General features: G+C 36.8%; 1 protein-coding gene across 3 annotated transcripts in view; it reads right to left on the minus strand.

Annotated features, from left to right (window-relative positions):
* Window positions 1–22,487, minus strand: part of TTBK2 (tau tubulin kinase 2) — a 101,689-nt gene that overhangs the window by 13,886 nt on the left and 65,316 nt on the right. For 2 of the 3 annotated variants that reach the window (XM_074909601.1, XM_074909603.1), the window contains 8 exons: window positions 21,219–21,284; window positions 20,533–20,625; window positions 19,479–19,604; window positions 16,604–16,761; window positions 14,820–15,036; window positions 13,232–13,443; window positions 9,883–10,486; window positions 4,531–4,779 (listed from right to left, as the gene is read on the minus strand). In XM_074909601.1, the coding sequence (XP_074765702.1) occupies window positions 4,531–4,779; window positions 9,883–10,486; window positions 13,232–13,443; window positions 14,820–15,036; window positions 16,604–16,761; window positions 19,479–19,604; window positions 20,533–20,625; window positions 21,219–21,284 (1,725 nt within the window). The remainder of the gene's footprint in view (window positions 1–4,530; window positions 4,780–9,882; window positions 10,487–13,231; window positions 13,444–14,819; window positions 15,037–16,603; window positions 16,762–19,478; window positions 19,605–20,532; window positions 20,626–21,218; window positions 21,285–22,487) is intronic. The other variant, XM_074909602.1, reaches the window with a different exon arrangement.

Consider the following 22,487-nt stretch of genomic DNA (forward strand, 5'->3'; position numbering starts at 1 on the left):
GCGTTGATGAAAGTTGTTCAAGAAACATCATTATCAATATAAAATCTAGTTGCTTAAAAGAATGGGAGTAACCTGTGAGCTTATGTGTCTTCCAGACATCCTTTTTATTCTAAAATAATGTTTCCTGATATTCCTCATCCTATGTGTTTTTGTATGAAAAACTGACTTACTCCAGAGAAACCTACTAATGAAAAAATAATGACACTGTAGCAGGGATCATATGTTGATTGCCTTTCAAGAACTTAACAGTGACAACCGAAACCAGTAAGAATTCTGAACGTGAGCTTGTCTTTTGATCTGATCATAAGCATTATCAAATGTTTACTTTCATGGATGATAAGTGAAGGCTGCAACATCATATCAACTTAATTTTCAGGCTAAAATTTCTTCAAAAATTAACAGTTCTTAACAGTTACCCTGTCATGAATAAGATCATACAACTTCTGCACATTTTCCCTACTTAACAAAATTAGATCTACTGTGTATGAAACAGTTCCAGTAGCTATGAACTGGACTAACACTTTGAAATTTCTACCTTGATTAAACCCAATGTTGTAAACGGTATTAGCTATTAGCAGCCTCTTCAGATAAACCTAACTTAAGCCTCATGCTGACTCAATATAGTTTCCATCAGGACAGCGAATGGGGGATTGGGGGGGGGGGGGGGGGGGGGGCGCGCATAACAATTATGTAAGCCCTGAAATCAGAGTCCTTTTTTCTATAGCCGACTTTAACCATGGCAGCATTAAAAGAAAAAAAAAAAAAAAAAAGACTCACTGAACAAAGAATGGCTTTTTCTTCTTTTCCTTCCAGGACACATCTATTTGATAATGTACCATGTCTTGAAACAAATTCTGAAGAGGATTTTGGACAAATTCCTGACATTTTAATGAATAGGTACAATGCTAAATTAGAGTTTTAACTAGCTGAGTTGTAAGGCAATCTTAATGTACCTGACAACTTCAAGTTAATGCTACTAACAAATTAAAAATAATTTTAAAAGAACACTGTATAAGAAGAGAGGAGTATCTCTGTGGTTTTGTTTATTTATTTGTGGTTCTAAAAGGTATTGATAAATGTGAAAACCAATGTAAATGTTTATCTCTTGCTATTGCAGACTAGTGAAACCTGCCAAAATTAGTTCATAAAAAATGGCAAAATTTACAACATTTACGTGCACTCCTGGCTCATAGGCCTAAAACATCCAAAATAAAAAGACAGTTATATGGGATATGCATTCCTTCTCTAAAAACCCCTTGAACATGTCAAGAAGTCTTACCTTATTCTTCGATAGGTCCCTGAATTCCAGTGAGATGCTTTAAAATTAAGGTAAATTTTTCAACTCAGATCATTATATTATTTCTCGTCTTGGATATGAATATGAATATGATGGTTTGCATTTCCATAGCATCTTGTGTGGGAAGATTTCAGAGCATTTTGTAACTAATAATATAACTATATAACTACAAAATAATTTTTTAAATGTTCCAGTAAGGTAATAATTTGTGAAAATTCAGACATAAGAAAAAAAGCACCAAATAATTCCGATTACTTAACCTGAGACACACAGGTTATTCGTTCCTAACAAAATGAATAACCGCAAAATCATTAAATTAAAATTATTCCCCTTGTACATGTCTCGTTAAGCATATTGAAAAATGAAAATATGCCAGAATGACACAAAAACTGGAATCCACCTTTGTTAAGGGCTGAACCTTATTGTACAGTAGTCAATTTAGAAGTACTCTAGATGGCTGCTGTGGCTAGAAGAGGTGTTCACAACCTTATTGAAGAACTAGAGTTGAGAAACCACAGAGATCAAAATCTGACGTCACTGATCTTGATTGTTTCTCAAGACACAGTTACACAGTTTGCACAATGTCTACCTAAGCAATCTCTTCAGACAGACCTCTGGCCAGTAGTTGCGCACTCACATCTCCTTTTCCACTGACCTCACACAACACCCTATGCAGTCTTCTAATGAACAGAGTTCAGAGAACTTACCTGGCTTAAAAATTCACAGAAATTAGTTATGTTTCACAAGGATTTGCTGTACATTTGGACCATGCTATAGAGGGAAAGGATGCTAACAGCACTCTAGCCCCACTCTTCGGATTCAAGCACAAAGAATTCATTCTGGTTTCTGTCAGCTCTAATGCTGCCAGACTCTTTGTTTGTGCTGCAAATTCAATAACTAAGGAGAGTAGAAGCAAAATACTCCCAATTCTCTTCCATAATATATGTATGGCAAGAGAGGGGTTCTCTTCATTGAACAAATAAATGTAGACCTACATCCTATACCCTCTCTGCACTAGTGAGCAGAGAATATATGGAAATTTCATGACCTAATCTATCTGATGTCAAAATAGAGGAAGGTGGGTTACAGTTCCTGAACCCTCACTCACCAACAATAAGGAATGAAAATCCCTTTGCTTGATTTCAAGAACAAATGTAGCATCTTTTCATTAATACATGAAACTAAATTCTACAGCACAGATTCCCCTACTTCTGCAATTCATCAGTTATGAGTGCTGAACAAAACTGCAAACAGCAGGAAATACACAAAAATATATTCAGTACCAAATATTTATACAGAATAATACAGAATGACATTAAAATTCTTTTTCATACTTAACTGGAGAAAAGCTTTAGGTTATTAACATGCATATTCGTCTTTCATGCTGCTGGAACTTCTAGCTTCCTAAGGACCTAATATTGCTGCACGGTAGAAAAGAGAAGGACTTGCAAAAGTATTTCAGTTTCTTCAGTGAGCCATAAAGTACACGAGGCCTTCATTGTTAGGATGAACTAAAGAATCACGTGTTTGTAGTTTCCACAGCAAATGAAAAACTGGAAGTTAAATTCTCAACAGAGTCAGGACTTTCAAAATCACAGCTTGAAAAAGAACACAGCAGTCATGGACTTACCAGGTAAAAAGAAAGAAGAGGCTGAGAAGCTACATATAATCCTCACTCCACTCAGTAACCACACCTGGCACAATACCAGTTCTTTTTCACATGACAAGAAAGTATATCACTTTGCAGACCCTATTAATATTGCTGCTGTATTCATTTGTTGGGTACTAAGGAAGCCAGAGTAGACCCTCTGCACCAACCTACTTTCTTTTGAGTAGTGTGAGCAGTTTGTTAATTATACCTGCAATACATTCTGATTGGAAAATTTAAATGACAGATGTACAGGCAAAAGCAAATAGGTTATTTTGCATCCTGGGATACAAGCTAATCCTGAAAAATACCGAAGCTTAACTTTTAATGAGTTAATTTCTCCTAAGTCCTTTTCCCTAGTCGATAACATCAGTCATCATGAAGAATATAGTATTTTCATATCCCATCAAGTTTGGCAGCTACTGTTTGTCCGTTTCCATACATTGAGAGCAGAACTATTTTTTAATATCTAGATAAAAAGCAGCCAAGAGCTGCAGGAAAAAAACACTGCTTTTTGAGCTAACAGACAAAATGCTGATGTAAGTACACTAGCTACTTTGTTTGCCTTGCTATCACTCACCACTGATCCTATGGAAGTTTGAAAGAAGCTAATGTTGATGGATAACTTTTAATATCGACACTTCTGTGCATGATTCACTGAAAAAAAAACTCAAGTCTTTCACACAGAAATATTTATACTGAAAAATACATTGGAAATAAAAGGCAACAGAAAATATAATTCAAAGAAACATTAATGGTAAAATGATGATGATATGTTACGGTCTTATGCATTAATGCTATGTCATACTGCTTTACCAGTCAACACAAGCTCATGCTGCTTAGCAAATCTCATTATTTTTGTGACTAATACACAAATTGTGGCTAACTTCAATTACAATTCTGAGCCTTCACCTTTTCCATATTGAAACGAAACTGGGAGTACGAAGCTATGAAAAGTCCTCTTTCTCAAGTGACATTTTCCATTAGCTATGATTCCCGATAATTACCATTTTTGTTTTGTATACTGCAAGAAGCGGAACAATTCATTATTCGTTCATTCCCAAAGTAGCAATTTGACTATCTCTAGACCCTGTTGTCTCAAATTAAAATAATTTAAGAGTCCAAATTTTAATATGTGTTCACAGTTCAAAATCTACCTGGTATTGATTATAGGAACACATAAAAAAGAAACATTTTAATCATAGCAAAAATCTGTTTTCTAGATTTTATAATCCTACCTTTTTCCAGGGAAAATCCCACTGAGAACATGCAACTATCTTCCAGAACATCCAGAGATGCTTGGTGCTCCATATCATAACCTGAATAACAGCTATTTAAATATTCCTCTAATTTTACCTCTTCAAAGCGGGACAATATATCTTCCTCAGAGTATTCCTGCCTCTGTTCCTGAACAAGATCCATTCTTATTCCCTAACTTGATCTTTCAAAATATTTTTAGGATGTTGTGTATAGCAGTATGACTAGCATATGCCTACTACCGGACTGTGCAGAGCAACTCAAAATGTTAAACTTTGCAGATGACTGCTACAGCGCAGTCACTTTTATGAAGACAAGGCTTATTCACCTGCTGAAGTTGTGCTTTTGAGGTGCGAATGACAGGGGGGAACTTGTTGCCACAGGGAATGACAGGAAGCTGCCTACGACCAGTTGAGCGGGAAGAAGAGGAGTGGCTCTCAGCTGATTGACTCCTTGGTAAACCAGCCTCTTTCAGAGGGTCCGAGTGGATGGAAAGATAGGCTATAGGGCTCATGGTGCGGAGGATGGGACTTGAAATTCTTGGAGTGGAGAAATGCAGCATATGAGATGAGTTGAGCTGTGAGAACAACATGGTGGGGAAGAAAATAAGGTTTAAAAATCAATACTTTAATAATTCTTGTTTATGTCTTGCCTATGTGCATTTCCTGAGAAGACCATATACACACCTCCCTCACAGGCTAAAAGTTGATGATTTAAGAGGCACCTCAAGTCTAATCTTCACATTTTCCATCAATTTTTAAAAATCCAGTATCAAAATCAAAAGTGAGCATCCTTTCTCTAGCTGGCTCCTACCTTCCTTCCTTCAGTCAGTAACAATCTAGGGCAAATTTAATAAACTAACACGGTCTGTTCCAAGGACATTGTGTACACAAACTGGTTGATTGTTGACTGGTCCTTGCAAATGCTTAACACATCGTGTTTTCTGAGATGACTATATTTTTAGCATATACACCCATTGCAGGCTTTACAAATGTGACTGTACAACTAAGGCTATAACAGCATATATTAAGAACCATAGCTGACAGGATTAATCAGTAAGTTTAGTACTAAACAATTTTAATTAAATTTCCTAAATGTGGGATTGAACTAGAAGGATACACTGGCCTGGACAATCCATGAACAATTGCTTCATCTTGAACTACAACACTCAAGCATTTAGAAAAGAAGGGGCAGGGAAAGAACAGGAACTGTAAAGTCGAAGTGTTCCAAACTTTAGAGAAAGTACATTTTCAAAATGGGTTTTGATGATTCTAATAACCCATAGCTTTGACATACAACTCTGAAATCAACTGATTCTCTGAAAGACCTTTTCCAGTGCTGAATAAATATCTCATGGTGACACATGTAAATACCTGTAAATGAGATTGCTATATACAGTTTGCAATTCTTTGTCTAAGTACATTTAGACAAAACCGTGAAGAGTAAAGATATGGAAAACTTTTGCAAGCTTCATAAAGGTGATTTTCTGTTTCCTACCATGGGTATTTGCAATTCTAACCGGTATTTCTTGGAAACAGAGGGCACCTATCAAGCATTCCAGTTTCCAAGGAAAAGGTATTTTCAATTGCATCAATCCTAAAGCTTCAGTTCCCATAATGCATAGGTGTCTCTCAACCGGGAAAAAAAAAAAAGCAGCAACTGAGAACAGAAGGTACAAGAGAATTAAATTACTTAGAATTCGGACATAAATGGAAATTTAAGACCAGGTTTTTGATAAAACATAATATTACCTCAATGTACAAAACGCTAATTTCAGCAATATTTCTAAATAATAAAAATAAATAGATTCACACAGTCAAACCTCTTCTATAACTGCGCATATATATATATATATGGTATTAGGTTGTCAACCAGTTGTGACCAGAACAAAGTGTTTCATTTAAACTGAGGATGAAAATGGACTTAGCTGTTACATATTCAACTACTTCAACTCCATTATTATTTCTTTCTTGAGGCATCTGCTTCACAAATATATGTTGTGAAGTTTCATGCATGCACTGTATGGACTTCACTGCAAACAGTACAAACGCTGTAAATTAATGAGGCCATAGTTCAAGAACACAAGACCAGCTTTAGGCTCTTAGTACCAGATCAAAGAAAAGAAAACTAGAGAACATCATACATGATACCAAGTGCTGCTCCAGTATAAATTCACCATTAGTCTAGATCAGCTCAAATGCTTTTGACAGAATTACTTCATACTAGCAGATATTACAGCAAATCAGGTACTGTCTGTCCTCCTGAAGCCAAAGTGAACATAAAGCCTTTATGAAAGCATGAAGTCAGCATATATACCCTTGCATGCTCTGAACAGTTCAACAGAAACGTGACCACGTGCCCATGACTGAGCCAGATCAAACTGGTATTTGCTGGTAGCACACAGAATCTGTATTGCAACTGGAAAACCATGACTGATAACATGAAAATTACTTCTCTTACTTGCAGGTTTTTTTCATAATAGGTAGAATAATTTGCTGTAATTTTTTAAGCCTGAAACTTGCTCATCCCCAAGCCAATAACTTACATGTTTTATTTTTTGAGATCATGTTATTATTTTTTGAGTTCATGTTTCCTTCCTGAAGTGCTACAACTTTACATTCTTACTAGAATGCTGATGCTGTGTGAAACAGGTAAAAATGATATTATCATCAATTACAGGAAGTCCATGTACACACACAATTTCAGGAAGAACATTTATCTACAAATGGAAGGACTGTAGCCCAGCAATTTCTTTCCTTCAGGAGAAAATAAAATTAAGGGTGAGTATATAAACCTTTAGTTTCTCATACAGAAACATCCTTGCTACTACTGACTATTTAGATAGTGAGCAATAAAGCTCTGAAAGAAATAAAGAATAATCATCAAAGTAAAAATGAAAAATCAAAAATACATAAAGCAGGAAAACTATTTTATTCATTCACCATTGAAGTAATTGCTTGCATCTTTAACAAACCAGAATATGCTCAAAGAAGATAATAACCAAATCAGAATAAGCTCAAAAAAGATAATTCATCATACTTTCTATGGTAATTAAACCCCACGCTAACAGGTCACCAGAAATCCATATGGGAGGTATATTTGTAAGAAAGATGACCATGAATGCCAACATGTCCTAGAGTTTCAAGCTGTTTGAAATGAGTAAACTGTTTCAGATATTAAGGTATGATACTACTATAATTTCAATATCTATTTTTAACCCCTTTTAATAACGCTTAAGTAATTTGATTTCTGATCCTAAACTTACGCTCTTTTGTCCAAGCCTGTTCTCATTAACTGGTGCAATATAATTAGATGAGCAGAAAAGTAAAGTACAACCCTTTGCCCATTATTTATATTGTCAGGGAGGTGCTACCTAGAAAAAAATTACTGAAGAACAAGACCATCTGATCCACAAACAAGGACCACATTCAAAGAACAGTTTCAGGCAGGTAGATGCTTTGAGGAAGAAGGAAAAGTACTCTACCAAACAGCTCCCTAAGGTCACCAGGACTCTTGAACAGAGAGAACTACTGTACAAAGAGGCATACATCAACTGTCTCCCTGTGAAGTGACCCGGACACTCACCTATAAGAACAGCTAGGTTCCGGTACCCACCTCAAGGACTATCTAAGTGTCTTCTATGAAGTGGAATACCATCAACAAAGGACAGAAAGAACAACTCGCCTACAAATATCCTCCTGGGCTTTGTTTTGCTTTCAAGGACTAATGAAGTAGACGGAGGACTACCACATATTGCCATCACAGTTGGAACAGACACACTCAATAGACACACTCTGTTCCTCATTTCTAAATTGGCCAAATAATTTCTATTTTGCTTACTCCCAGTTCAGATTATATTTTCAATTACACATGATTCACCTTCAAAACAGCAAGTTCCTTCCTGCCATTCAACTTGCCCTCACAGCACTACTTGCCCTTCCAGGATAATACAAGCCATATTGATTTCCCCCGTTTTTGAGGTCATGCCAAATATCCCTTACCTGCTTGCAAAACCAAACTAAAATATAATCTCACTCAAATATCTAAGGCAAGCAGTATTTCTTCCAATACATCTTATAATTAATTGACCTTGCTTGTAACTATTTCTGCTCCCATGCTCAGGAGCTTCTTCTGTTCCAGATATTGTCCATTATTTGCGCTGTAGTACATGATACTTATACCACTTCTACTTTCAGTTTTAAGTAAAATAGCTATTGCCCCCAAAAAAGCCAAGTTTATATAAAGTAGAACAGTGTATTTGCATACAAAATAGCAAGCTGTTTTTTAGTGGCTTTTGAAATAAAAATTAATTAATAATTAGTATTTTGTACAAGACTAAGTGTTGCTTTTTCTTGTCTGTTTTACTAAAACAAACATTAAAATACAAAAATTGAACAACTGTAAACAACTGAGCATTTTAAATTAATTTCTCATCTTTAGAAGTTTCTAACCCATCAAACACTTTCATGCAATTAATATTTAAACTTAAATCTCAAAAATCTTCTGTTGTTTAACACAGTTCTGTATTTTGAATCATGCAGAATGGATCTTCTATAAACCACATCACTCACAAAGTATGATATCTAAATATGATCTTGTATGAAAGATAGATCTTGCATTTTCCAGGAGAACCTAGGTGATTTGAATTTTTACTGTACAGCCACGGTTAATTACATTGAATAGTTCATTTTAACCATAAGAGATATTCCACACCTTATAATAAATGAGTGGTTGGTGACAAGTTTCTTTTTCTAATGAGCTGGCTGTAACTTTCACAAAAAGTGGCGATAAGTAAGGGAGAAGTACAGACAGGTTTCTTGGCTCAAAAGAACTTGAAAGAATTGCCCTTTATATCATAGATAACACAGTATCTACTGAGAAAAGGAGAGAAATAAAAGCAGGAGCTGATTTCCAAAGACTTAACCATTAATATCACTTCCTCCTTAGTTAAAGCCAAAGTTGTTGCTGTTTAGAATTGGTGAGAGAGGAGAAAAAAAAGTAGAAGTTCAAAAACTACAAATGAGAATTCTTTAGAGAAGATGGAGAAACAAAAAGAAGGTGCAATTGAAGCAAAGCAATCTGTCTAAAGAGAAAATTCTGGGAGCAAAGCAGTAGGTGCAAAATCGTCTTGGAAGTGAGAAGTAGTAGCAACTTATAAAAGCCAACCATTGGTTTGTATAAGAACCATTAGAAATTTCAGAGGAAACGGGAAGAAACAATGGGAATTCCGAAAGAAAATACTACATCAATGATGGTGAGAGCAAGTAACTGTTTCTTTTGTTTCAGCCATTTAGGCTTTTCCTGAAACACATTAAACATTGTAGCACAGTCTTTTACATATTCGTTGTCATTTTATGTTTATGTACTGCAAATATATATTTGCATGTGTAAGACTGATTAGGAATCACTGAATAAGGAGCTTCTTTATATAAATTTTTTTTAAAAAAAAATTGCAGCCAGTTCTGTGGATCACACCTGCAGAACTATTAGCCACTTCCATGGGACAATGTAAACACCCGTGTAACAGAACACGGAAGATCATTCCGCAGGAATCAAGTCCCATATCTGATGAAACCAGGAATTTCTGCTACGCTATTGTATTTTAGTCACCGCCTTTTCCCTTACCTCATGTAATTCTGAATAAGGAGAGGTTCAATAAAACAGCGACCGTTTCTCTTACCGGAGTGAGCGCTCCTTCTGCTTGAGCTTCCATAGGACTTGTAGGGGTGGCTGCAAGAAGCTGTCCAGCAGCTCCGGACTGAAGTTCCAATTTATCTGTAAGCTGTTCGGAAGCAGCAGGATGACACTCCATGGCCAGAACAAACTCCACCCCTGAGGTTTGGTTCTTGACATGGACACTGTTTCCTGCCCAACCACCCTGTCTGGGCTGCTCTTCCGGAGCAGACTCCTCTAGAACTTGTAGTACCTCCGGCTCTTCATCTGAAGGACTTCCAGTAGTTTTGTGCCCTAAAGCCTCATTTGTCCTGAAGTCCTGCAAGTCCCGTTCCTTATCTATTATCACCCATTCCTTAGAATCAACCTCCTGCCTGCAGGAGCTTAAGTTGACAGCTACAAATCCATTGCTAATAACACCATCAACATGTTCTGGAGAAGCAGCTGACACAGGCTTTGAAGGGTCTGGAAGATATTCTTCATCATAGTGCCAAACATGGTCCATGCGGGCAGTCACAGGAGCAGGAATGGGTGTCTTCTGAGAAGGAGGAGGAACAGCAGCAACAGGAGTCTCTGACGCAGCATTCAAGTCTTTCTGCATCTTCTCCAAACTTAAGAAAATAAGTTAATATCTGAATTAGTTAAGAATTAATTAAATAATGTAAGCTACATTTGAAGGTTTTCAGTAGAGGAAAACTAGATTTACATAAAAATTTGTTGTCATATTTTAGAATAATCTACAGGTGTTTAAAGATCCACAATCTGAGACAAGTATGTAAAAATGGGCAGATGGTCTTGGAAATTTGCACATATTTGAAGTGTAATTGTAATATATCATATTGTATTGTAAATGTAGTTACCAGAAGGGAGAAGAGTGAGTGAATACCAACTCAGTGACGAGGCTACCACCAGATGTCCATTGCACTTAATTTATGCAGAGACCTAATTAAGTGGAGACTCAAAGCAGACCAGAAGAAACAGATGTCTCCAGCAGCAGTTAGTAGATACTTTCAAGAAGGATGTTATTTTTGTCATTGATTCTTTATTTATGCTTTGCATAACTTGCTTCATCAAACAAATTCAAATTCCTATCCCCACTATGATTTAGAAAGATCTTGCCACTGTCAGCATCTCTGCTGTCTTCTACTGTCCCCATTCAGCCTCTGGCCTTTCAGCCAGATTTCGCTGTGTCCTTCTCCCCTTATTCCTCCTACACATAGGCAAACTGATTGAATCTATTCTCACACATCTGTCTCTTCCCTACATTCAAATTCCATTTTAAGACCTCTGTCTTTTAGAATCATAGAATGGTTCCAAACCCCCCTGCTATGGCAGGGACACCTCCCACTATATCAGGTTGCTCAAGGCTCTATCCAACCTGGCTCTGAACACTTCCAGGGATGAAGCATCCACAACCTCCTTGGGCAACCTGTTCCAGTGCCTCACCACCCTCACAGTAAAAAACTTCTTCCTTATATTTAATATAAACCTCCCCTCCCTCAGCTTCCAACCATTACCCCTCGTCCTATCATTACAGTCCCTTGTAAAAAGTCCCTCCCCAGCCTTCTTGTAGGCACCCTTCAGGTGCTGGAAGGCCACTATGAGGTCTCCCCAGAGCCTTCTCTTTTCTAGGCTGAACAAGCCCAACTCTCTCAGCCTGTCCTCATAGGAGAGGTGTTCCAGGCCTCTGATCATTTTGGTAGCCCTCATCTGGACTAATTCTAACAGTTCTATAACCTTCTTGTACTGGGGGCTTCAGAGCCGGACACTGTATTCCAGGTGGGGTCTCACGAGGGCAGAGTAGAGGGGCAGAATCACCTCCCTTGACCTACTGACCACACTTCTTTTGATGAAGCCTAGAATCTGGTTGGCTTTTTGAGCTGCAAACACACACTGTTGGGTCATACTGATCTTATCATCCACCAACACACACAAGTCCTCCCCAGGACTGTTCTCAATCCCCTCATTACCCAGCCTGTACCTGTGCTTGGGATCACACCAGCCCAGGTGCAGGATCTTACACCTGGCCTTGTTAAACTTCATGAGGGACTGTCCAGGTCCCTCTGGATGGCATCGCTTCCCTCCAGTGCATCAACCACACCACACAGCTTGCTGTCATCAGCAAACTTGCTGAGGGTGGACTCTATCCCACTGTCCATATCGCCAACAAAGATATTAAACAGTACCAGTCCCACTACCGATCCTTGAGGGACACCACTTGTCACTGTCTCCACTTGGACATTGAACCACTGACCGCAACCCTTTAGGTGTGGCCTTCCAACCAATTCCTTATCCATTGAGTGGTCCATCCATCAAATCCACGTCTTTCCAACTTGGAGGCCAGGATGTCATGCGGGACAGTGTCAAATGCCTTGCACAAGTCCAGGTAAATGACATCAGTTGCTCTTCCCTTATCTATTAATGCTGTCTCTCCATCATAAAAGCCCACCAGATTTGTCAAGCAGGATTTTCCCTTGGTGAAGCTATATTGGTTGCCACCAATCACCTCCACATTATCTATGTGCCCTAGCAGAGCCTTCAGGAGGATCTGCTCCATGATCTTGCCAGGCATGGAGGTAAGACTGACTGGCCTGTACTTGCCCAAATCTTCCTTTTTTTCCCTTTTTAAAAATGGGGACAATGTTTCCCCTTTTTCCAGTCAGTGGGCACTTCACCAGACTGCCATGACCTCCCAAATATGATGGAGAGTGGCCTAGCAACTTCATCTGCCAGTTCCTTCAGGATCTGTGGATGGATATGAGGATGGAACTGTACATCTTCAGGTTCTTTAGATGTTGTTGAACCTGATCTTCGCTGACAGTGTGCGGATTATCCTTCTCCCAGTCCTCCTCACCATTTCTAGCAACATTTTTTTATGTTAGGTCAATACCTTTGGGGAAAACTTAATTTGCTGCATGCACGTAGGTTTCTATCTTTATTTCATAACTCCACTTCTTGTAAACTGTCCTTCTCATGTCATATAATACAACCCCATGCTACCTCTATTGAGCACCTGATGTCATCCTTTTTATTTAGGATGAGCCATACTGACTGTCAAGAGTATCCCACTGAAGAAAAAAGTAATAAACATCAGAGCTACACCACTAGGTCATAAAATAAAAAATTCTCAAGTGTAAAAGTCTGACTTTAGCACTAATCTTTTTTTAAAGAAGCTGCCAAGTGGTGAAATCCATTAATTGAGCGGTATTATGAACGCAGTAAATACTTTGCTGTAACTTGCATAAGCATAACTCAGCAGCTCCATTCCTGGTTTTCACACAGCAGAGGAAAGATTATATTATCTTAACTATGTATCCTGAAAAGATCTAAGTGTAGGAATAAAATAATTTCTTTACCAGGTCTCAAGAAATTTATCAGTGTCTGGCTTTGACTCCAATGTCAGACGCTTCTCCAGTTCAAAGCTGTGAATTGAACGTAACTTTCGCACCAGTGGGACATCTCTGTCTAGCTGTGTGGTCTCTGAGCGAACACGAATTGGAGAGCCAAGACTCGGTGCATTAAGCATTCCATTCACCGGCCCATGGCTGTTTTCTTCTTCTGTGGCAGCCTGTGAAAAAAATAAAGTAAAAATGTAACTCACTAGGAGTAGCAAAACAGAGGAGGACAAGATACTACATGGTGAATACCATCCAGGTTTTTAGTCTGTGATAAGCCAATTTGTCTTTGGAATGGTCCTTAAGTTCATGCCTTACTTAAAGTTGGTTTAGACACGCTCTTAGGCACATGCCTACAACAGACAACATACTAGTAATACACTAGCTCTGCGGAGGTCTGAGAACAGGAGTCTCAAAAACCCAGTAATACACTTGAATTTACTCTGATATTTCACACTCATCTCTGAATTTTTTTTAATAATAGCCCAAAACCCGGCACTCGGTAGCATCTCCAGTTTGCTTTACAGTCAAGTGCTCTTATTAAAGAGGTTAGCTTCCAAGCTGTCTTTATGATTCTCTAGAGCATATACACTAAACCTACTAGATATTTCTGTGACTTAAAACTATGTTTTAGTCCAACTGAATTCCATCTTGTACACTAACTGGATGTGTTTTAAAGCTGGGAAATCATGAGCATCCTTAGTTTCAACAGATATAACGGATAGAAATTGCCTTTGTTTAAAGCAGAACAACCTCCTTTCTCCCTCTTTGGTAAAAAGCAAACTAACAAGTAAGCACATTTGAAAAGAGGCACCATGCCTTATTCTTTCCCACAATACATTTTTTTCTAGTAAACAAGAAGTAACAGCCTCAAAACCAGACAGCCCTCCTAGCTAAAGAACATTTCAGTACCAGATCCCTCTTCACATTCAAAACATTTTTATATCAAGAAACAGGGCTACATTTGTCTGAGTATGAAATGTGATTGTGAGTAAGGGAGGTGGGAACCACTTTTCAGAGACCAGTTCTCAAAATTAAGCAGCATTCTTTTCTAAAGACCAGCCCACGAAACTCTCTGGATCAGTACAAAGGCATCGTATCTTATGGATTCAAAAACACCAAGTGAATCAAGTGGACACTGCCAATCATACTGCCAAACTGTCAGTGGAAGAATAACATTGAACTGGTTTTTGTATATTCAGTATCTAACTTCTACACATGCAAGATGCAGGAAATTTGCTTTGGTTTCATTCAGTGAGCAAGAATCAAAATCATGTCTGAAGAACATGAACATACTACAGAGAATCTCAAATTATCAGCAATCCACTATTCATCATAAAGACCTGATAAAGTGACACAAAGCCCAAAAGCTCGTTCCAGTATACAAATCACTCTAATAAAATTCGTTAGCTCTACCATAAATCTTGTTTTCTTAGACCATTCTGGCTAATCAAAATTAGTAAGACTGCATCATTAATTTTATCTTACGTGCACTATGAGGACAGGAAACTGTTCAAAGATGGTCTTTGCAATGCAGATTTATAAGTACCTTACAGATCCCTAGTTTGATTTTGTTTCTGTTTGCATCCATTTCTTCCCAAACGTCTTTTTCCTGAGGACGCTGATGCCCAGGGGATCCAGGAAGTTTCTCTGGTGAGACACCAACTGGTATACCATTCTCTCCATCAGTGAGCTGTTCATCAGGAAACACTTCATCTGTGTTTTCTCGCAGCAGATCTCCTGGGATAGGAGTAGCATTGGCAATTCTACAAAAGTAATTAAAAAAAAAAATAATTGGAAAGGTAAATATTTTGAGACTTTAATATATTTCTTGAAATTCTTCTCTACTCTAAATTAATTTATACTCTATTAAAAGAAACAAAATTGTACAAGCAAAAGCATGCTTCTGTGGAAAACTAAATCTTCTAAATTATTTAATATAAAAACTCTACTTGACTTTCACAATTTATGTTTCTTTAATTTAGGCACATAACAAAAGGTGTAAAAACCCAATCACTTTAAAGCTGGTTTTTTGAATGTTTTTCACACAACTTCTGAGACAATTTGTCCAGGCTCAATTTCACTCCTGACTCTCCTACACATATTTTTCTATTCAGAAAAATTAATGGCAGCTTTCATAATATAGTTTCCTTTTCCACAAAATTTGGTAGAATAACAAAACATACTGTGTGGTGAAGAGAGATCACTCAGCAAACTAAATGCAGTTTTAATTATTATTCTTATCAAAGTGCTACTTTGATCCAATTATTGATAATCAAAACATAAGTATAATGCTAACAAGACGTTACATTTTAATTAAAGTTTCGTATCCCCATTGATTTGGGGCTAAAGAGGGCTATGATTTAGCTCAGTATCTGAAGCTGAAGCAATGCTATACCTAAAAAGTGAACGGTCAGAAGGTCAATTAGAAGTCATTCCTTTAGAGTCACCAACACTGTTAACTGAAACCAAGACTATCAATAACTCCAGTGTGATGCATAGTGTGATAATGGGACTGAACCATATGCAAAACCCTGTCAACTTCAGTGTGTTCAACAGTGCACACTGTACACCACACACCGTACAGTTAATGTCGACTGACATTTATTTTAACACTTTGATTTTTTAAATTACCTTCAAATACTGGGAATGTAGTACGTTCTACATGAAATTTTGGCATTTTTCAGCCTCACTACACTGGCAAAATTATCATGTCATAACCTTCGTGACTCTTAGATAAAAAGTTGATCTACTCAAGGGCTAGAACAGGCACAAAGTCTTCCTCCTCACCTATAAAGACCTCTTACATCCTCCAATCCCCTGAGATGAGTACTGGCATTATTAAACATCACATCTCATCCACCTTACTTAATTACAGAAGGTCTCAAAGACGACATTAAATATTATTTTAATCATGACCAAAATCTATTTCCAAATTTCCTGTAAAGATTCATTCATTTTTCAAAGTTATAAGGAAACCGTAGCTAGTAGTTTATTCCAAGTTTACAGAAAACAACGGGTTTGTTTCCAGGCAGTTAAATTCAGGACACTTCATTTAGTTTCACAAAGTATGATTTTGCAAAGGATGGACTAGCAAATTTACATGCAATTTCCTGAGTTACTATTTTTTATTGCTATAAATTTAAGACTGCAGTGCTGATCTTTCAGGATAGTATAAACAGGAACCCTAAAGAGGGAAATACTTCAAAAATGTTCCCAAACCTCCATTCTTCTATGTATTCAACATCCTGCAGAAAAAACCTGAAATATGGAGATAATTTCCCTTTGGTAATCTGTGGCTGCTTTTTAAGTGGCCACAATGTGCACACATACCCAATTGCAGCTGGAGTAAGACGGGTGTGTAACTGAGGTGTGGTTGAAGTTGTTGTTGTTGTCAGAGAGCCATCAGTTCCACTCTTCTCCCAGTCAAAAGGGTCACTTTCAATAACCCCAAATGTTTTCATGCTGTTGTCAAACACAGACATGAGAAGCTAAAAATGAAGAAAAAAGTTTATAAGCTTCATTTTTGCCTAAGAGACCAAGCAATTAAATCCTCCTGTAATATATTAACGTGTCTCTTCTTTAAGATTTTGACTGACAATTTTCAAAAAAAAAGAATACAGCTTATATATTAACCATTTCTCATTTTCCAAGGTTTCAAAGTCAAGATAAGCAAAATTCTGTTCTACTTAAAAAAACCCAAACCACCACATCTGTGTTTTTATCGGTAGAGGCAAAGATACACCAAAGGCTTCCATAAAAAGACAGAAAGACACACACAGAGGCATAAAGACATTGTTGCAGGATAGCATCCAATGGCTCTCCAGCAGAGTAAGATAAAAGAATATAGAGTAACATGATTAGAAACCAAGGAAACTAATGAGGAGTGCGTAGGGAAGGTTATTGATTTAATTCATACATTTCTGTCATTTAGAACCATGTATCATTTACTTAATCTAATGCTGACATTCATCCCACAGAAATGACACAAGGGAAGCTTTCCACCCTTATTTTATGCTATGAAAAAGCATACAGAACAATTGGTGTCCATGACAGAGAAAGAAATTGCATCTAGTTTCCTCTCCCTGTGAAAAACCTTTGTCTCATTGCAGCCACTGGTGGGAAGGCTGTGTCTATATCATATAATCTCTTAACTCTGTAACATTTCTAAAATTAATGTGGGTTTTTTTCTAGAAGCTAAAACTCTACTTTTCATTCTTTCCTCCAATCTAGGATGCTGAAAGTTTTTCTCTGGACTCCTTTAAAAACACAAACCCTTTGGCAACTTAAAATGGATGGGAAGTTTGGCTCATTTTTCTTGTATAAAGTGGTTGTATCCATTTTATCCTTACTCCGAAGAACCTTCGGTATGCCATTTATCCCAGTCAGTTCAGAAACCCTGCTGAACTGCACAAAGTCACAATTCACTCTGTCCCATATGTACTCTCCTTTATTCTCCTTTTCCTGTAAACCTTAAGCAGTCTCTCTGGAGTAATTTGTAAAGTCATTCTTCTTTAAATCTTTTCTACAATTTCTGCTATAATGCAAATACAAACTCAAATGCTTAATGATGTCAGGAGGCTGAGGCAATGTGTGCATAAATACCTGAATAAAATAAAAATATCTGACATAGGCAAATCAAAGGTGGATTCTGGGCCTATGTAATGAACTTCTTAGATTGTAAACTTTTCAAAGCAGGGATTTTGACCACATACATTCTTGTTCAGTGCCTAATCATAAATACGAACAAAGAATGGCACATATTATGAATAGCATTGCTACAACAAGCACTAATTAAGAGAGACCAGAGTTTAAATAACCACGGAAAGTAAAGAACCACTCTAAAAACTACCCTGCTCTAGCCTAAAGCACACAAGCAAGACCATGTCAGAAGGCTCAGGCTGCAAATGTTCCATGACCAACCAGAGGACTATAAATTACTGGGCTGTCTCTATCATGGAGAAACTCTGTCCTGGAATCATGTTAATCCTTGAGTGTGGGTATTTATTTCAAGGTGTTTATTTCTCAGGAACACTGAGCATTTTCTGTATTTGTAATAGGATTTTTTTTACATTCAAAGTTTTGCACCAAAAAATGGGGTTTTTTTGCAAACATGCAAAAGAACATACTGGTACATTTAGAGAAATTCACTTACAGGAAATCAGTTATCCCTTGAGATTTTCAGTTCTTATTTCCAATTTTATATATCTTGATTTCTCTGTTAATCTTACAAAGTAAAGCACAGGAATCATTCTTATCAAAGTTACTACTCCAGAATTAGAATGATTTATTTATTCCATTGAACCAATGCAGTCTGCACACCAGCAGAAAACCATTCCTTCTGGTTTTGCTGAGTTAGTGAGTTGAAAAAAATGCACAGAGGCAGACAGACAATGCTAGTGAGGAGCTGACAGGAATATGTGTTTCTGAGAGCCAAAGGGAAGGCACACAGGGACAACTTGTCGTGGTGTGATGTTAGATAGGTTTAACTTCTCCCACAATTTGAGACTGAGAATACTCTTACTGTCTCCCTCCCTGCTTTCTCTGAGCATTCCTCTGCTGATTTCTAGATACTGGTAGAGAACAAAGTTCTATCTTTGAGTTTTATTTATTGATAAATCATGGGTCAACACTAAGTGAACAAAACACAGGTTCTATAGTATATCGTCTCAGCACCTATCACACCTTATCTCCGAGCTGTGACTGTCATTTCAGCAGGTAATACTCTCTCAAACAAAGAAAAATTACTAGTTTTCTGGTGATCTCTGCAGGTAATACTTCAGTCTTAAAAACCCACCATGTCTGCACATTGTGCTCTGGCTGTATATATTGTAGGTGCTGAGCTCCAGATTTTGGTAAACTGCCAGGATGACTATCACTGAGAATGCAATCTGATTTAACTTAAGGAGTACCCAACAGAGGCTATGGTAGTAGGATAGCACCTGATCCTAACAGAATACTGACTGCAAAGTGGTTGCCAATTGTTTTTAGAAACTTAACTACCTTACTCTTCTCAAATGGAAAAAAAAATGACATCTTTGAAGCGCAAAGTTTCCGTAGCACTAGATGGTCATTAAAATAACTTTGCAGTGGCACAATCCATAATCACTATGAAGGCTACACAATGACATCAAATGAAACTGAAGATGAAACAGCATAAAATTCTGCTATTTAAAAGTCAGAAACACAAAATAGTAAAAATGTTTACCTGGTAATCAGGCTTTGTAAAATAATCTAAATTAGAAATGTGATCCAGAAAGATGCTGAATTCTTGAGGAAGATGTTTCAACATAAGTCTGTGCTCATACCTTTCTTTAATGGAGCCCACTTGCTCCTAGGAATAAATAACACAACAAACATTAACATGCCTTCATTCTCTGCTACAACATATTCACCTTGTATCTTACAGCAATTCAATACGCTACTGGCCAGAAAGATGGGTAAGTACATTACACTGAGCAGTACTGAGGAAGGCCATTCTACATCAGACGAAAAGATAAGAGATTCTGTCATTGCCCTCAGTACCCATGCAAAATAATGTACAAACTACAATTTCAAGATGAAAAGCCATTTAATTTTCTCCTGTGTTTGAATGCTGCCTGACATCAAGGAGTGCCGTCAGACACTCCAACCCTTCTAAAAAACATGTTTTAAAGACTGAAATATCCTATTGCATCATCTGAAGTTCAGTCACTTTTTGGTATTTGGTGTATATTTAGTCATCACAGTATATTATGTAACATTCAGTAATTCCTGTTTAGTAAGATGAGTAAATCAAAACCAAAGAAGAGATGCTACGTATATACCACATTGTCATCTACCAATGCATAAACCACAACAGAGATCAACCTTGTTTCAATCTAATTTCAAAAGAAGTTGAAAGAAGTAATTAATATTATAATTCACTTTGTTCACCAGCAAACAAGAAATGACCATTTCACAAATAGTCAAAATAGGTAAGAAATCCTAAATGTGTGATAGGTAAAATCAAAAATAATTAAATGAAAACAGGAAAATGCAATAAGTGGCACATATACACTTACTTTTGCCATTTAAAAGATTTGCTAATTAGAAGTAAAATCCAATCCCTGCCTAGAACAGTTCATAAAACTTGATTGCTTTTTATACTATGATGCTAGATTGGAAAATGTAATGTTAGAATTAATGAATCAGCGATTCTTAGTGGGATCTTTATCACAGGATTCACTTGCAGTCCAAAAGTAAATCTCCCTCGTGCTCTTTAGTTTCACTTCTAGGTTTACCTTATCTTTTATTTTTCTCCAAGGCAGTTGCCCAACCACAAATTCCACCAACATGTAGAACAGGGACCAGAGGTCATCATGCCGACCCATTTCCTGTGAAAAAGAAATATTATTCTAATGCATCTTACAAATATCTGTAAGACATAAGGGAAGATAGATTCTTCACTGCTCTGGAGACTTAAATTATTATATATAAAATTTAATATAATCAATGCTGCAAAACAAGTTCATATAATTAAATCCAGCAACTATTTTAAGTAGAAACATAAAAGTAAAATTCCATAAAAGATACAGAGAAACAAAACAGACATCGAAGTGTGTTAAAATAACAGTGCCAGTCTCTATACTGGAAAAACTGTTTATTCATATTTCTTTAGTCTATGATATTAAGACGACATTCTGGACATTATGCATTTTATCAAACTCAGTGACTTCACCTTTTTAATTTATTAACTTACAGTACAATTGAACACCAAAGGTAACTATTAAAACCACTATTTCTTCTACAATACTTTTTTTACCCTCAACTACAGCCAAGTGTGTTATCCTTTCCCAAATTTTATAAGTATTAATTTCCACATGATATATACACACATAAGAATACAAAAACAAAAATCAATAGCAACTGCATTACTGACTGCTTTCAGCTACATGAGATGGATATGATATAAATCTGAGATACTCACTCTGTTTCTATGAGCATTGATTGATGCGTATCGTACTGTTCCTCGAAAACCAGCGACAGCTCGTGGCTGTCAAAGAATAGAAAAAGATTCTCATTGTCAGAAATAAACCCCCCCGACTACTTAACTTGGCATCTACAAAGTGAGTATAGAGCCACAACAAATATTATATGGGATTTTCTGTTTTATTTCAATTTACTGTGTTTCTCCAATTTCTCAGGAGAAATCCAAGTAGGCACCACAAAACAACATAGGTCATAGTTTTTGAAACCATCTCTTTATGTCAGTTTTTGTTCTCCACAGGCATCAGGTCCTGTTTATCTCATCCCTCAAAAAAGCTCTGTGGCAGAACTTCCTCTTTTTTCTTCAGTAGTAACATTATTTCTTTGTTTTAACTATTAGAAATTTGAGGGTTTAAATTCTGACAGGATCTAAACAATTTCTTCCACTTCACTAACATACACCAATGTTATATGTATGAACAGACAACCAACCACTTACTGAAATGTGTTTGCAATGTTTTCAAAAATTATTTTCTGAACCAGCAAACCAATCACTTTTTTGAGAAATTCCAAAAGAAGGGAAAGCCACAGGTAAGTCTCAAAGCTGTGGCAGAGCAATAGACATCAAGGGATGCACTACAGGCACCAATTAAAAATATTTCTTTCTTTACTAGTTTCTGAATACCAGCATTTACTCCCTGATGCTCTAGATATTGATAAGTCAATTGTTGTTGTATAATCAAAGAATGTTTTTCCACCCTTCTTTCCTTCAAATAAAATACTACAAAAAGAATTATATAATTTTTATTGTCATAATTACTACACAAGTTTATATTTTTTTAAAATCAAACCATGGTGTTATTACTTTGCTTTAAGACAGATATCCAACCCCCTTCATTAATCATTCTATATAGAAAGAACTGCCAAAACTGCTAACTTTGCTTTCTTTTACACAGTCTTATATTCCCAATCAATAATTATTTTTGTTTTTTCTAACAGTGAATGTGAGAAACTTGAATTATGTTCCTCACTTCTGACTTGTACTATAAAGGGTATTGGTGATCTGTCTGCTTGCCCTAGACTCGTGGCAATTCTTAAGATTTTAAAAAGTTTGCACAATACATTGAAAAGTCTGGTTTGATATCCACACAAAGATAACCACAATACAAAATTATTACCCTATTTAGATAAAACACTTCAGTCTTCCTTCACCTATGTATAGGTATAATTAACATAATATGTATAGGTGTGTGTGTGTATATATATATAT

This window comes from Athene noctua, chromosome 6 (assembly GCF_965140245.1).
Source record: "Athene noctua chromosome 6, bAthNoc1.hap1.1, whole genome shotgun sequence".
Taxonomy (NCBI): domain Eukaryota; kingdom Metazoa; phylum Chordata; class Aves; order Strigiformes; family Strigidae; genus Athene; species Athene noctua.